Here is a 16,360-nt window from a genome sequence, read left to right on the forward strand (position 1 = left end):
ATAGGCTATATGTTTTGTCCATACAGGCACAATCTAATTATATTTCTCTAATATTCATAGAGAGAAATGCTGTAATTCATTGACTCCAAATTATGTTAGTGTACAGAAACACACACACACACACACACACACACACACAGGCAGCACCCCACAGACTTTATGCAACAGCCCTCCAACAGCCTCTGCATTTAAATCTCTTCCTTGTCTTCAGCGGCAAAGCAGCATTTTCGACTCATCTAGTTGATTAGAGCGAGCCTTTACACTCTCCTCCTCTTCCTCCCTCTCTTTCTGTCACACACACACACACACACACACACACACACACACCGGTGCGCCAGTCATTGGAATAATATACAGCATAAACCTTCCTTCCTTCTCTCCTCTCGTCTCAACTCTCGCAGCTCTCCTCATCTCCTCTCTTCAGCATTTCTCCTACCGGCTCTCTCTCTCTCTCTCTCTCTCTCTCTCTCTCTCTCTCTCTCTCTCTCTCTCTCTCGCACTGTCTCTCTCTCCTCCTGTCTCTCCCTTTTCTTTCAGGGAGAGCTGATATCTCTGGCGGTTTGCCGCATGGAAGTCGCCCAGGCAAAGCAGAATATCATCTGTCTGATCCGGACTCCTTCTCTCCAGTCGCCGACCACTGCACGAGCAGACACCACATCACACTCACATTTTCCCGGGATTCAACGGGATATAACGGCGTCTATCCGCTGACCGACCGCTACTGACAGGAGAGTCTGAATCCCGTCTCCATTCCTGCAGTGGGAGGGGAGGAGGGGGGGGTGATATTTCTTACTCAGATGTAACAACAACCAAACAAGACGCACCGGATCGTCAAGTGCGCAAAAGCCGCATCTTGAAACATTACGCACGGCTCGTCTGATTCTATCTCTCTCTTTATCTTCTATTCCCTCCGTCCCCAGCGCGGACTAACCGCGGACCGGCGGTTGGGGCGGGGGGGGGGGGGGACTTCCACGGCATGGAGTCCTGATTTTTACCAAGCGACCCACCAGGAGGAATGAAACTGAGAAAATCCGTCGCCGTGGTGGAATACTGATAACCTGCTCCTCACAATAAAACCAGAGGATGTTGCAGCAGAGTTTGGGACTCTAGAGATCATTCAAACTTTTTTTTTTTTTTTTTTTTTTAACTGCGTTTTTAATCTCTTTCCCTCTCCTCTTCCTCGCCCGTGGGACTTCTATTTTCGTGACTGATTTGCAGCACTTCACTTCTCTATCATGGACCGGTCGACGTCTTTGGATATAGAAGCGCTCAAGGTAAGACGCTCGCAGCCTGGCGGCGCGCGCTTGTCCGCCCGGAGGAGAGTTGCGATCCTCCGCTGGGTGGGTGGAGTGGGTGAATGGTCGACCGGGTGGCTTGGAGGGTGACTGGCTATGGTGGGGTGGCCGGTCGGGTGGCTGTTATCACTAGGTGGCTTGTTGGATTAATCCGCGGGAGGGCGGCTGATGGTGAACGGTGAAGCGGATGCGCAGGGTGAACGGCTGGGTGTTTGGGCTAGATGGGTGACCCAGGACGCTGGGGATGTCTTGAGCTGCAGTAAACAAATTGTGGCGGGTTGGAGCGCTGGTTGTTGCAACACCCGCTCTGACACACAAGCACAAACCCTTACTCTTTCTATGTTGGCGAGGGAATAAAGAGAGAGAGAGAGACAGAGGGGGAGAGAGCATGTCAGTGTTGGGTGCGTGGGGTGAATTTCAATATGCTTCGCTTGCACTGAGGATAGTTGCGGAGAGCTGCTGTGGGCGTCGGTGGGACGCTCGATAGACGGGACGGGTTTGCCCGACGGGGCGGCATCTCCGTGCAGAGGGTCCGTGCACGGTTAGAAGGGGAGAGAGGGGGATGGAGGAAGGGATGGCCACGCTATCATCCCTCCATGGAATTCACGCAGATCTGCTTAAAAGTGAAAACAGTGTGTGCTTTGCGCGCAAGTGCCCGTCGACTCGTGTGTGTGTGTGTATGTGTGTGTGTGGGGGGGGGGGACACGACACGGGTCTCTGCCCTAACACCTCTCACCTCGCTCTAACACCTCTCCCCTAAGTTGTTGCCCCCCCTCGACGTGTTCACGTGAATGCCATGTAAGATGAGTGGGTAATTTGACAGCACGTTTGTTCGAACTTAAATTTCACCACATATTTAGATGATGTCAAGGTAAAGATCTTTAGGTTGTGTGCGTATGGTGGGGTTTATCCTGCACTTAGTACATCATGCAAAAACATCACAGAAAACCCACTTGGAAAGCAGGTGCACCAGGGGAGCACTCACCAACTGCTCCCTCCGCACCAATAGCCGATTCTCCCCCCCCCAGAATTTGACTGCCAAATTAAATCTTTATACACCATTTGGACGTTTTGGTGTGGAGGTGTTTTGTGTGCTCACCCAAAGGCATCCAAAAACCTGGATAGAGTTAACATTCAAGTGAGGAAAACGGTTTCCAATAGCCAAAGCTATTGGTCCCCAAAGGAGTACAAGCTCGTTGTTGGAGAAATGGAAGTATTTTAATGATACCACTGGGAGTCATAAGACAGTTCAGTCAGGTCACGGTCGCATCAGACATTAAATGCCACATGCACATGCTGTAATGTCAGACTTCTCATCAAGGAATGTAAAGTGGAAGGAATTGTAGGTGGAAATGTCCATTTTCCATGTGCCGCTGCCGTTTCTGATAGCAGTGATTGGCTAAATCAGTAAATCGATGACATTCCCCAGGAGTTTGACATTTCAAGTAGCATTTTATGTGATCACATTTCTGAGAAGGGGACCTCCATACTGCACCGATGCAGTGCTCCAAATTGACTTTGACTTAGCTGGCTGGTCGCAGATTCCAAAGATGGAAATTGACATTCTGATTCAAAAATGACCTTAACAGTTGGCCAATGAACTTGAGCTGCACAGTTGTGGGGGTTTCCTCGTTGCCACATGTTTCGGCTGTTAGCTCAAGTTCGGCACAACCTGTCAGTGGCATTTATCAGATTTATTCCAGGTGACTGAAATCTAAACTGTGTCAGAGCATGAAACTTGCTCAGAAATGAGAGTCTGAGGAGAGTGAATGTCTTACAGGCAGTGCAACTTAATTTATCCCCTGACGAAGAGTGTATTGTGGGCTTTAAATTATGCTCTATCTGACTTGTTTTCACCCATCTGTCATCTTTGAAAGCTTTTTATGTTATGTGAGGGGAAAGTCAAAACCTTGATAGGTTAAACATAAAAAATACATACAACAGTTCTGCTAACTAGTATGCTTTATCTCTAATGTTTATCATCTCAGTGCGACATTCCCATACAAAACCTGAAAACTCCAAGATCATGATATGATGTGTTCTGATATGTTATGCATAGGCACCCTTTACAAAACTTAAAAAAAATCTATATTTTCAGGTCTCTTGAGTGCGTTCAGCTGAGCTTACTGCTTAAGAACCTGTTTTCCAGAATATCTGCATTAGAGGTGGTGTTTGTGAGCTCAAGATCCTCCATAGTCAGAATAGCCTCAATTATAAGAATAACACCTAAGTTAGAAAATGCCGTAATTGTCCTTTAACTCGTAATAAACGCACATCACAGTTTGATGAGCGATTGGGTATCGTGACATTTGCATCAGTGTTGTAGCTCCAGATTCAAAGAATATCACCATAGCTACTTCTTTTTAATAAGTAATTATCCTGTCTGTGCGAAATCTCCTGTTGTTGGCACAGAGACGGGTTCCTATCACCCCCCCATGTGACAGCATTGGGTGGCCACCAATTAAATCTCATCCGTGGCAGTGTTCATGCAGCACTCTGCCCGTTGAGTTTAAAAGATTTCCATCAACTTCCACCAGTCCATCTACTCATCCATCTGCTGGTTGTTTTCTGCAGGGCTGGTGTCATATCCTTGGCAGTGCTGACAATCCCTGAGTCCTCATGCATTGGTAGTTGGCACTCAAGCATACACACACACACACACACACACACACACACACACACACACACACACAAACAGACACACCGACACACTTCTGCTGTGTTTGTGTGAAGGTCCCAGATGTGTGCATGTGCGTGTTTGTCACCATACTTCAAAATATTTTTGGGAATTAATATAAATTAATACAATGTCCTCTCAGGTGTAGCAAAACTGTGTGTGTGCGAGTGCATACAGGTTTGCTGGCCAGCTGGCCGTTCAAACGAAAGTAAACTGCAGACACACATACACACACACACGCAATCCAATCTAATCTAAAAGCCAGTTGTTTTTTTTTGTCATTGAAGTGTGTGTGTGTGCGTGTGTGTGTTTGTGTGTGCGTGTGTGAGTGTCAGTGTGTACCTCAAAGAGCAATCACAGGAAATGAATGGCAGACAAAGACAACACTGTGACACTGGGAAGTCACTGTATTATATCAAATGTACAAGTGGGTTACATTTGTGTTTGTATTTTTGTGTGTGTGTGTGTATGTGTGTGTTTCTTGATTTGACCAAAGGCCGATCTGCTTGTAAATCAGTGCAGGTTTCAATATCAATGGAGCAGTTTAAGTGCTATTGATCTTTAGTAATAGCTGCACCATAAATTATATGCAGTATAATAAAGGCAGTCAGATTGAATTTGACCCTCTAGATCAGAGGCTCTCAACTTGTTACAGGAACAAGTATTGCAAAGACCATAGAATAGTTTTTATTTTCGGTAGTGCCAGATCGAAATTATTGTTTAACCCTTGTGTAACCGGGCAAGAATAATTCTATTTGTAATGGCACCAATGTTAAAAGTGTGATCAGTGGTCACTGTGATAAGACATCTCACAACATGTGAGCCACTTTCATCCATCCATCTGAAATGAAAGCCCTCAATTTAGAGTACGACCACTTTTTAATGGACGGCTAGATGACTATGTGGCTGCTAGTGTCGACATACTTATCAGATACTTAAACTAACAATCAAGCCAACTAGATTTTCAGAATAGAACTGAATAACCAAATGATGGTTAGTTACCTGCCAAAGTGAATGGCAAAGTAAACCAACTTATGGTACAATCGCCAGCCAGAATGAACCAGCATTTGCATGGTGGCTGCTTTCCCACCCTGGTCGCACTCTTTCACACAACCCCATTTGGTAGGCACCCAGTGCAGCCACAGTTTTGCATTTCTGGCCACTGAGCAACTCAATTGGAGCAATTGGGGGTTCAGTGCCTCTTCCAAGGGCACTTCAACTGTAGCTGCCGAGGGATGGGAGAACATTACTCATTCATTTAAGCCAGCCAGCCCCAAGCCTGCCTCTCTAACCTTCAGGAAAGCACAATTTCTCATCTGTGTATTTGCAAGCACTGGTTCAGTTTCACCATGTTACAAGCACGAAGATACACCAGGTGTGAACCAATGACTTAATGGGCTGCCATGTGAAATTATATATTATTATATTATATTATATTTTGGTGACAGTCAAGTTTGTTGATGCTGCCAGTGTAACAGCTGCACGCATTGGAAAGTGGGTGCCTCATTCTAGGCCAAACAGACTTAATTTGCAATATAGTGGAGCCATTCCGAACATCTGCACACGTGCTCGCTCCATTTTTAAAACCATGGCAGATAGGCTATGATGTATACGTTTACTGAGGATGACATGTTATTTATAACAAAGCCTCCAGGTTGCCTAAATGACCTTCAACCTGGTTTTTTTCTCAACATTTGTCATGAACAAAGGACATGGGATCATCTAATATGCAAATAGACTGAAGAAAACCGATGTACTCATATATATTCAACCCTCAGTGCACTTGCAATCAGTATAGCAAGAATTAATGTTGTAGTTAAGACCACTTGAACTGAGACCTAGTCAATCAAGACCCAGAAAAGACCAAGACTTTGAGGGGTTGAGATCGAGTCAAGACCAAGTGCAGTGCCAGTCCCACACTGCAAGACACACAATAAAATGTGGCACCTGCAAACCATCGGCACTGGTATTGGCCCGAAAAATGGTGTATCCGTTGGGTTTTTAATCTGTATACTGTATCCTTGAAGTCATGGTCTTGACTGGTCTTGAAATAAGATAAAATAAATTGTCTTGAAATCTGAGACTGAGGAAAGATGAAGTAAAAACATGGTTGAGTCCAAGATCAGACCAAGACCTTAAAAAAGTGGTCTTGAGACCAAGACATCACTAGTACACACTAAAACCAAGATCATGTCTTATGACATTCAGTGACATGACATCATTACATAGCTCCGTGTTTTCAGTTGAGGTGACAGCAAATTTTAATCCCTGTAACACAATCAGAAGTACATCATTGTCTAGCAGTGTTGGGCACGTTACTTTTAAAAAGTAATTAGTTATAGTTACTAGTTACTTCTCCCAAAAAGTAACTGAGTCAGTAATGGAATTACTCCACTATAAAAGTAATTAGTTACCAGGAAAAGTAACTATTGCGTTTTGCCTTTTATTTCTTCCCCCTTTTGAGCTCGGCAGTCATTTTAGCGTACTCGGCATCTAGTATTTAGAAAATGTATTTCTGCATGGTGGACCGGCTCCTGCTCTCCCCGATATTTTGCCAGTGAGTGCTCTGAAGGAGTCTGAGTCAACTGTTGATAACAGGAGCATGTTCTCAACAACATACCTGTCTATCATTGCATTCAGTTCAGTCTGTGTCACAAGTTTTTGTGAAGCTGTTAGCAGAGCTCACGTTAGCCACACCTGGCCTGCTATCATCATCAACAGCATCAGCAACAGAGTTTTTGGCCAGTGTTAGTTTTGTAGAAGCGTGTGCCGCTGAGAGATGCTTCATTAGATTAGAGTTGCTTACAACGGACGTGGACAAAATAGATTAAAGTAGTGTCTGTACTTCCACTTTGAAAACGTTAACTTTCCCTCCGGACTCGCCATTGCTACAGTTCACCTCTGCTAGTTTGTGCGTGTGAGGCTGCTGTGTGCGTATGTCGCTTGTGTGTCAACCGAACATTGCTACTGATTGGCTTAAGAACTGTCACTCAACATTAGAGAGCCAATCATCATCATTATGCAGTTGTCTTGCCCCTCCCTCCTCCCTCACCGGAGGAAGAAAAACAGCTCTGCTGCTCCGGTGGCTGAGAGCCGAGTCGGATGACAACACACTGCATGAAAAGTGGGATTTTCGGCCCCGTAAACGCCCGGAAATCTCCCTAATTTTCGTCAGTTAACGACAATTTACAGGCTGTGAACGTGGCGTTTGTCTGTGCCGAAAATTGTCGGAAACGAACCATGACGTCAGTGGAGCTCCCGGAGGTGCGAACGCCTCTAATTTGCATATGAATAGCAGCGAAACCAAGCCTGGCCAGACATAGACATATATACATAGACGCCTCATCGACTGTGGAGGGGTGTGCCTACAGCGCCGCCATCTTGGAACAGGGCTAGCAGAGGCAGCGGTGCATCAACCTACGGAGGAAAGAGTTACTCCTTAATCTCAAAGTAGAATTATTTGCTGAATTTTGGACCGATTATCAAACGTATTGATTTGTTAAAAACGTCACACATGTAGCTATGATACAGGGTGCTTGGATATTTTTAAAATGCTGGTTTTACTACCCAAATACAAATTCAACTTAATGTTATCAGCAGACGAGCTTCTGACCGAAGATTTGTGAATGAAAAGATGCCGGTGTTTCGGATTTAACACGGGACTACATTAACTGGCGACCGTGAGCCGAATGCGTCTGTGGTCACCGTAGTTACAACAGATGTTGAAAACGGGAAGAGAAGACGTAGCTGTCCTCTGATCTGCCTCTTTGTTCAGGTTTTTTCTGTGAAAAACATACCTGATACGTGTTTGGGGTCCTGTTTGATTAAACGTGTCAGTCGCTGACTTATTTCACTTACCAGTGCCTTTGTTAAGGCCAGTGCATTTAATACAGAAATAGTGTTCAAAATACGTTGGATTTGATGAGTGAAATAAGTCAGATCTTCAGAGTTGCTGGTTGTTACGGAGGACGTTGTAAACAGGAAAGGTGAGAGTTGCTCTTCCTGTGAACGTGTATCTCTAATAAACCTTTATTAAAAACACGTACTCTGTCTTCTCCCTGTCTGAGTAAACATGCATCACATAGAGGAACTATTGAGCCCTTTCGAACAAACACAATTACGGGACTTGAGCTCACATTCACTGAGGGAAAAAAAAAATACCAGTGCGGCAGTCACTCCACTATGCCAATCAGATCACAGGTGACTCTCGGTATCACCTATTTCACTCCTCACAGCAGACACACAGCCACCTCCTGGTCGCAAAAGGAGGCCAGATCAACTTGTGACTGCAGTGTCTGTTCACCGTGTCTGTACGGTGATGATTTATAACACAAATAAGATTTTCCAAAAGAATATGGTGTTTCTTGGACAGCTGGACAGCCACGAGGAACAAAGTTCTCCTCTGTGTCCTGCAGCGTGCAACAAAGTCTGAGTCCTCAGGGGAGCCACTCAAAAAAATGGAAAGAATGTGATCCTGTGAGTTCCTGCAAGCTGTTCTGACGGTCTGATATTCAAAAAGGGTAGAGACAGCAGAGCCTATGTCTACAATAATAATAATAATAATAATAATAATAATGATGATAATGATAGAGATATAATTATAATAATAACAATATAATATGAATATAATAATAATAGCAAAAGCAACAATAATAATATAATTAAGCAATAACAAGAATCATAATATAATGATAATAATAATAATAGCAATAATAATAATAACAATAATAATAATACCAGTAATAATGAAAATAATATGATAATAATAGCAATAATAATAATAGCAATAATAATTAAAATAATATAATGATAATACAATAACAATGATAATGATACGTATAGTATATGTATATATATATATATATATATATATATATATATATATATATATATACACATACATGTATATATATGTGTGTGTGTGTGTATATATATGTATCAAAATAAGATAATGATAATATAATAACATAATGATATATATATATATATATATATATATATATATATGTATCTGTCTGTCTGTCATGTATGACGTTTGACAAACAAACCTCGTTAAAATAGCTTGACAACTGAGCGATTTATTATCACTTTTATTGTGTAGAAACACCATTCCTCCATAGCTGTAATGCACTGTAGGAGCGAGTGGGCCTGTTCCAAGATGGCCGCCCTGTAGGCACGCTGCCCTAGTGGGCGGCAGCAGTCAATGCGGCGTCTATGTATATATGTCTATGTGGCCAGAGGATGTGTGGGCTGGCTTGAATATCCTCACTCAGTATTGGATGAAACCACTACTCATAAACAAGCAAAATCACTCGTGATTGGTCACCCTGGGTCTATATATATATATATATATATATATATATATATATATATATATATATATATATATATATATATATATACATACATATATATATATAATGTATAATGTATATATATTTATATTTATATGATTTATTCATTCATTTATATTTATGATATCATCAATGACATGAATGAATTTACTGAGGAAAGGAACATTTGCCAGGAAGGTGTTGTTCATTCAAAGAAAGAGTTTTATTAGCACAAACACAAACACACAGCATGTGCAAAGCATAATCTGCCCACACAACAAACGGGAAGCTCACAAGAGGCCCAAAATCCTGCAGCACCGCGAAGTGTCTGTTTTTGCAGACGTCTGTGGTGCGCTGCTACTTCGGAATCGCCTCTCATGTGACAGCAGTGTGACGCAGAGCTCGGTGAGCTCCCGGCTGCGAAAGGACGGAGGTCGCACAATTCATCCAGACACCCGCAATCTTGTGCCGTCTTCCTCCTCAGACATCAGGTCCATGGCGGCGCACTTCCAAAGGTCCACCTCATCCTCAGCTAGCACTCTGTCTCGCTTCCAGCTGCTGTAAAAATAATCAATAATGACGATCAGTACTGCGCGATGCACTGCGTATGGATACAACACATCTATTATTTAATAGAATAATAGTCACATTGACCACAGACGGATCCAATCTAATAAATCTTACCCTCTTTGTCCTCGATCGACTCTGAGCTGAACTCCTCACAGCGTCAGCCTGCGATGCAAGATCTGGTTGTTTGTTGTCCTGCATACTGTCTCAATGTCTCACAGGCAGCTGGAAAACAATTAAAAAGACTGGTATGAATAAAGAAACGTAAGTCGCAGTAAAATTAAGCGAGGGAGAAAAGAGTAACAGTTACTTACACACAATGGCGTCATTATCGGCATCGTGTAAATCTGGACTTGCAGACGTGGCTCCGAGCTAACAGGAGGTCGCGGCCTTGTTATGAGGCGAGGTTAGTCTGTGGAAACAAAATGCTCGCAGCGATAAACCTCCGTGTCCCTCTGCGGCAGCGAAGCTCCGTCCGTCGGCGACATTCTTCGTGGCGACCCGGCAAAGCTTCTCCCGTCAGCGCAGGCCTCCTCTGGACAATGGCCGGGCCGCTAGCCTAGCTCCTGCTAGCTAGCTTAGCTCCTGCTAGCTAGCTTAGCCGAACTTGCTTCGTGTCCATTAAAACACAAACACTTCGAGTGCGATGCAGAGTCCAACTCACACACTCACAGCACGTCGACAACAGCTCACAGTCTGTTAGTGATAAAACACGACAATGACGACGCACACAGTCCACTGTCAGCTGCTCGACGCCATTAACTCTCCGCTCCTTCTTCCTCGTGACTCACGCTCCGGTCTACCCGGAAGTGTAAAAACTCGTACAGGTCATGAACTCTCACACGCAATAAGAATTACTTTTCAACTGCTTTTACAACATTCAGAACCCATGATATTATAGAAATACTTTTTTTTTTACATTTTAATATCTTGGTTATCTCAAAATATTTCATGCAAATTTTAACTTCTTAACAACTGGTGTTTTATCTTTAACTTGTTCCCAGGAGAGAGAGAGAGAGAAAGAATAAATAATCTTTTTTACATAACATTGGCCATTGCTAATGACATACACAGTAATTAATCTAGCATACTTTCATTAAATAAATCCATTCAAGCTCAAATATAAGGGTCTATAATTAGGCTATACTGAGCCTGAGATTTTCTTAAATGAAGTTAACACCTTTTAGAAAAAGGTCACCTGGGGTAAAAGTCCCCCTGCTACCCTGATTTGCATTTGTATAGCTCACAGCATTTTCATTTACATGTTAAAGCCTCCCCTAGAATCAGGGGGAGGGGGGTCATGGGGTGACAACTGCCAAGCAAGGCCCACGTCAATTTCCGACAATTTCCGTCAGTTTTCAGTGTTGCCTGCAAATTGCCGTGTGCAGCCGCAAACCTGAAATACCACGTCAATCTACAGTGCCGCATACTGACGAAAATCCCACTTTTCATGCAGTGACAGCTTCAATGAGCAGCTTCAGTTTGTAACGCGCCACATTTAATAGTCGGTAACTGTAACGGCGTTGTAAAGGTGGAAATAGTAATTAGTTAGATTACCCGTTACTGAAAAAAAGTAACGCCGTTAGTAACGCTGTTTACTCTAACGCCGTTATTCCCAACACTGTTGTCTAGACAGCTATGCGGTTTGGATTCTCTAAACTCTTCTTCTAAACTTGATTGTGAATAGGTCAAGGATTGATTAAGTATTGTTTTGAAGCATATTATTACGTTATGTTGAAACTTTTGCACAATCTAGTCCGACGCAATGCTAAGAGGGCAAGGGATTGAATAGGGCACCTTTCAATTTCCTCAAGGCTTTCTTATACTCTCCCATACTCTCTCAACCAATCCATTCACTCTATCCACACACACACACACACACACACACACGCACACACACTCACACATACACGCACACAGCCTGAAGAGCACAAGCATACAGTACTTGTAATTTGCCAATTCCAATAGTCAGTCACCTTTTTCGTCCACATCGGTTCATTTTACAGGTAATTAGCTGTTCCTCGAAGAAAGTTCCTTCCATTACTCAGTAGTGTGTGTGTGTGTGTGTGTGTGTGTATTTATGTGCCTGTATTTGATTAAAATAAAGAATATGGTTCTGTGCGTATGTGTGTGCACATTTGCTGCATGAGTTGCATTGTTTAAAGGTCTAACAGCTAGCGGGCTACTGTTGGAGTTCCAAAGGTTAACTTACAGTATTTAATCTGTGTGTGTGTTTGTGTGCACACATATTAATGTGCGTGATAGCAATTTTGTTATGTTTCCTAAGCAGCAGAGTAAAGTAATTCATGCTGAGGAACCCTCAACCTCAGTATTGCTTGTACATTCTTTCTGTCCATCTGTGAGTTTCCCACCACTTCACATCATAAAGTAACTGAGGGTAAACTTCATTTAAGGAATATCCACCATCATTTTGGGAAGTACATTTATTCGCTTTCTTCATGGAAGTTAGAGGAGACATTTTAGATCAATAACCTCTTGGTGTCTAGTTTAGCTTAGCAAGACTTGAAACGGTTGAAAAACAGCTAGCCTAACGACCTGTCTTTTTTTCGGTATTTAGTTGGACCAAGGATGCTGTATTTATAAACTGAAGGTATCGGCTCAGCAGAGTCCCAGGAGTGTGATGGTGAAAGGATTTGTTGTCAAAGCGAAAGCGAAATCAAAAGCGCCTATTTTGCAATATTTCAGATTCTAACTCAATGTTGATAGGAAACCTGACATATGTAATTCGGGAAAAGGAGTCGGTTATTTCAATGAGAAGTTGGAAGTGTGCAACCTGTCATCTGCAACTTCACATCCAACAGGTCCTTCTTGTTCCATTATTAGTAGAAATGGGACAGTGTGTTGATAAGCAGTTATTGTAAGTGCCTGATGGATGGGCCTAGTGATTATTCGATGCATTTTTGGCTAGCTTACCAACAAACACAATAATCATGTAACAATAAAACTTTTTCAAACATTTTCTCTGTTGGAATAAAGCTTTTCCACCATTTCTAATTCCAAACATGGCCCGAACCTGCTGTGCAGACTGTGTGCTGACAGCATGGAGTCAGTCTTGGCAGAAAAATCTAAAGCATTTCATTGTTAAACTGATGCATAAACTTCCTTCCATCTGTCATGCAACACATTAGAAATAATTAGTGCAAACTTAGAAAGAGCATTTTCAATTATTTTTCTGTTTTGGGGACATGCGTAACCATGGGATCCATTTCTTACATCTCACCTGAGGCCACAGACTACATTAAATGTGAGTCATTGAGTGTATGGGTTTGGGGGTGCAGTTAATGTTTTATTTATAGTATCTGTGTTTAATTAGGACCTTAGATGTTGGAAGGCTAATAGATTGCCTCCAGTTTGCGGGCCATATCCCACCACACACAAGACAAATACCTAATGAGCATCAACTAGCTTAGTCTATAACAGCATTCATCATCCCTTGTCAATGCATTTGGGGCCCAAAAAAATTCTGACAGTCAAAATGTATATGGTCAAATCTGATCGCGACTGGCTCAGAAATTAGATTCCTAGCTAAGAAAAATTGCTTGGTAGAGTGGATTATGGACCAGATCAGTGCTGGGAAAGTCCTATAGGCGCATAAAGTAGGATGCTGTAAAAACAGGCCTGTGCAGACCAATAACCTACACTTCCTCTATTACCATTATTAGTATAACATCCAAAAGATTTTGGGGGTCAAACAGAAGGTTAATGAGCTGTGGGCTGAATGGGGCAAATTTAATTATTTTTAAGAAATCCTGGCACCGCCAAGTCAGTATTATACAGAGACTAGAGATTGCTGCCAGTGAAGCTGTGTGCCCTGCAAGTAAATAGTCTTGGAAGCTAAACACACTTTGCATGAAATTACACGATGAACACTGGCTATATTCAAGTAGAATTTACTCAAGCATCCGAGATGTTTCAGGGACACAGGTAGCATCCTCAGAGTCGCAATTACTGATACGGAGGCATTTTCAAACCCTCAGGGAGGAAATTATAGACAGGGAAGGTGTGAGTGGAGATTCACTGGTCCACAGTAGATGTGTACCTGGGGAGGTGAAGGCAGAGTGGACTGCAGAGGTGTTTTGTAAGCTGAGAGAAAACATGATGGTGTTGAACTTGGCCCTAGGGAGGCTCAGGGGTCCACATCACTGTACGGTTGTAATAATTACACACACACACACAGGCACACAGGCACACACGCACACACACACACACACACAGCCCTGCAAACCATCTCTTACTGCTAATAATCGCTTATGGGCAGCAGCGTGTGTGGATGCATTAACATATAGGCTTCCTGCTTTCACATACAGATACAGAAACAAACACAAACACATGTTTGCCTCAGGCATATTTACCGTGCACCTTGGCCCCAGATTGCCACTAATAGCAGTGATCACGCACACACACACACACACACACACACACACACTTGTCCCTTGTCCTAACAGAGACTTATGCTTCACCTTAGTAGCTGCCACTCAACTTTTCCTCTATAAGCCTCAGGGTGTGTGAGTGTGTGTGTGTTTTCTATGTATGTATGACTTTTGTTTCCCGTGTTAGTCGACCCCGATGCGAGGAAATACTTTGTCCACTTCACGTTCTAACGTACTGCTGTAGTTGTACTTATAGTCCCTCTTGGACTGCAGGCATTTTGACACTTGTGTGTGTGTGTGTGTGTGTGTGTGCATGAGAGTGAGAAAATGTGTGTCTCTGCGGATGTACAGTAATTCAAATGCAAATCATATAGCATTACACTTTCTCTGCAGCAAATTAAAGCCAAATTTAATGCGTTGACTGTTGCACTAGAGGCTCTTGTTACATTTGACATATTTTCCCATGTTGACTTTTCTATTTGTTATCTGCGACTCTGCCCCGTTTTGACTTGCACTGCTGTCACTCAGTATGTTAATATTTCCTGTTCAGACAGTGTGTTTATGCGGCCGGGCTTAGCACAAACCGTTTAAAAGCCATTTCATTTTTCCCTATCCAAGTAGAAGCAAAATAACTTTAACAAGATTCAGAGTTTCTCTCCACGGCCCGGGTGAAATGTCTGCTGAATGCCGACTGGAGGTGTGTGCATCATCGCTTTAATAAACCAGTTACCCAAATCTGCCATTTTAGCTTGGCACTTTGAGGAGATGTGGATGAAGCTGGCCTATGGTTAAAGCTGCAGTAGGCAATAATTTGATATACAGTTACAGCCTTCTTACTGGCCTAAATCACAATGTGGTGCGGCAACAGAGGATAGCTGAATGAATAAAAACTTGAAGTAAAACACAAACTGCCACCGTGCTCACAGCAGCGAGTGAGCACTCCAAACAGAGAAAGCATGGCTCAGCAACACTTGGTCTGATTCCCTCAATTCTTTGGTGTTCTGGGTCAGGTGCAGTTTACTGGGATCAAACAGTACTCCAGGGTAGATTCACATAGTTACACAAGCCTTGCTGCCATTTGGAACCTCCAACAAACAGCTTAAAGTTAATCAGTTGAAATCCAGAGACAGCTTACACACGGTATCATTCATATTTTTGTTATTATTCACTACAAATCATGTTATCATGTTGACAGAAGAAGAACAGTATTGGCTTCATGTGCTGTGCTGCTTATTAGAGCTCACAACTAAGAATGCAGAAGGCACAACTGGTAGTGACCTAAATGCTAGCACCAGCATGGCATCACAAGATGGGATAGTCATTAGTGGAGCACTTTAGTTTTGTTTAAAATTATGTAATAAAAAATAAAGCTTTTATGACAAATTTTACTCCATGCAGCAAAGCTACAGGGTGGATTCAAACCCCAAGCTTCAACCTCAGTAGCCTGCATGAGGCACGCACTTTACTGGGTGAGCTATTTATCAGAATTGCTAAATCTGATGTTTTGGTCAACCAAAATTCATCAGGATGGCTAATGTTCTAAGGCTGGATGACCAAAGCATGGTATTTAATAAATGATGATGCTTGTCATGGAATCATCCCGTGGGGATCATGAATCTCTGTTGTGATGTTTTTTTTTGCATCTTTCTTGCCTTGCAGGTCCCCGGTCAGCAGGCTTAGTTAACTGAGCTTGGAGCACCTGACCTGTGTCTCGGGAGCTTTCAAGAGCCGCTGCTCACAACACACTCTCTGTCCCCCATTATCCCCAAGGCACCAGGGTGTTGCCTCGGCTTGGCTTTGAGTTCAGTTTTACACTCAACAACACTCCACATCGATCACAATCACTCATTCATCTAACTGATACACTGATGATACTGAAGAATTATTAACTGATAAACTTCTGAACTTTTCCATTTGAAAAACCGTGTATTTCCCCCCCGGTTGAGACATTTCAGTCTGGACCAAAGTGTTGGATCGACCAACTGACATGATTGTAGAGTCATGCCGGGAGCATGACTAAAAACAAACCTTCTCTTCATCTGCTACACTCAATACATCTATAAATGTGGTGATACTGATGCACTGACAGATGTGACA

General features: G+C 42.8%; 1 protein-coding gene across 2 annotated transcripts in view; it reads left to right on the forward strand.

The window, feature by feature from the left end:
* Nucleotides 1–278: 278 nt before the first annotated feature.
* LOC115581576 (zeta-sarcoglycan) overlaps nt 279–16,360 on the forward strand; it is a 377,326-nt gene continuing 361,244 nt past the window's right edge. The window contains exon 1 of one of the 2 annotated variants that reach the window (XM_030416802.1): nt 279–1,274. In XM_030416802.1, the coding sequence (XP_030272662.1) occupies nt 1,236–1,274 (39 nt within the window). In that variant the 5' untranslated portion in view covers nt 279–1,235. The remainder of the gene's footprint in view (nt 1,275–16,360) is intronic. The other variant, XM_030416820.1, reaches the window with a different exon arrangement.

This window comes from Sparus aurata, chromosome 1 (genome assembly GCF_900880675.1).
Source record: "Sparus aurata chromosome 1, fSpaAur1.1, whole genome shotgun sequence".
NCBI lineage: Eukaryota > Metazoa > Chordata > Actinopteri > Spariformes > Sparidae > Sparus > Sparus aurata.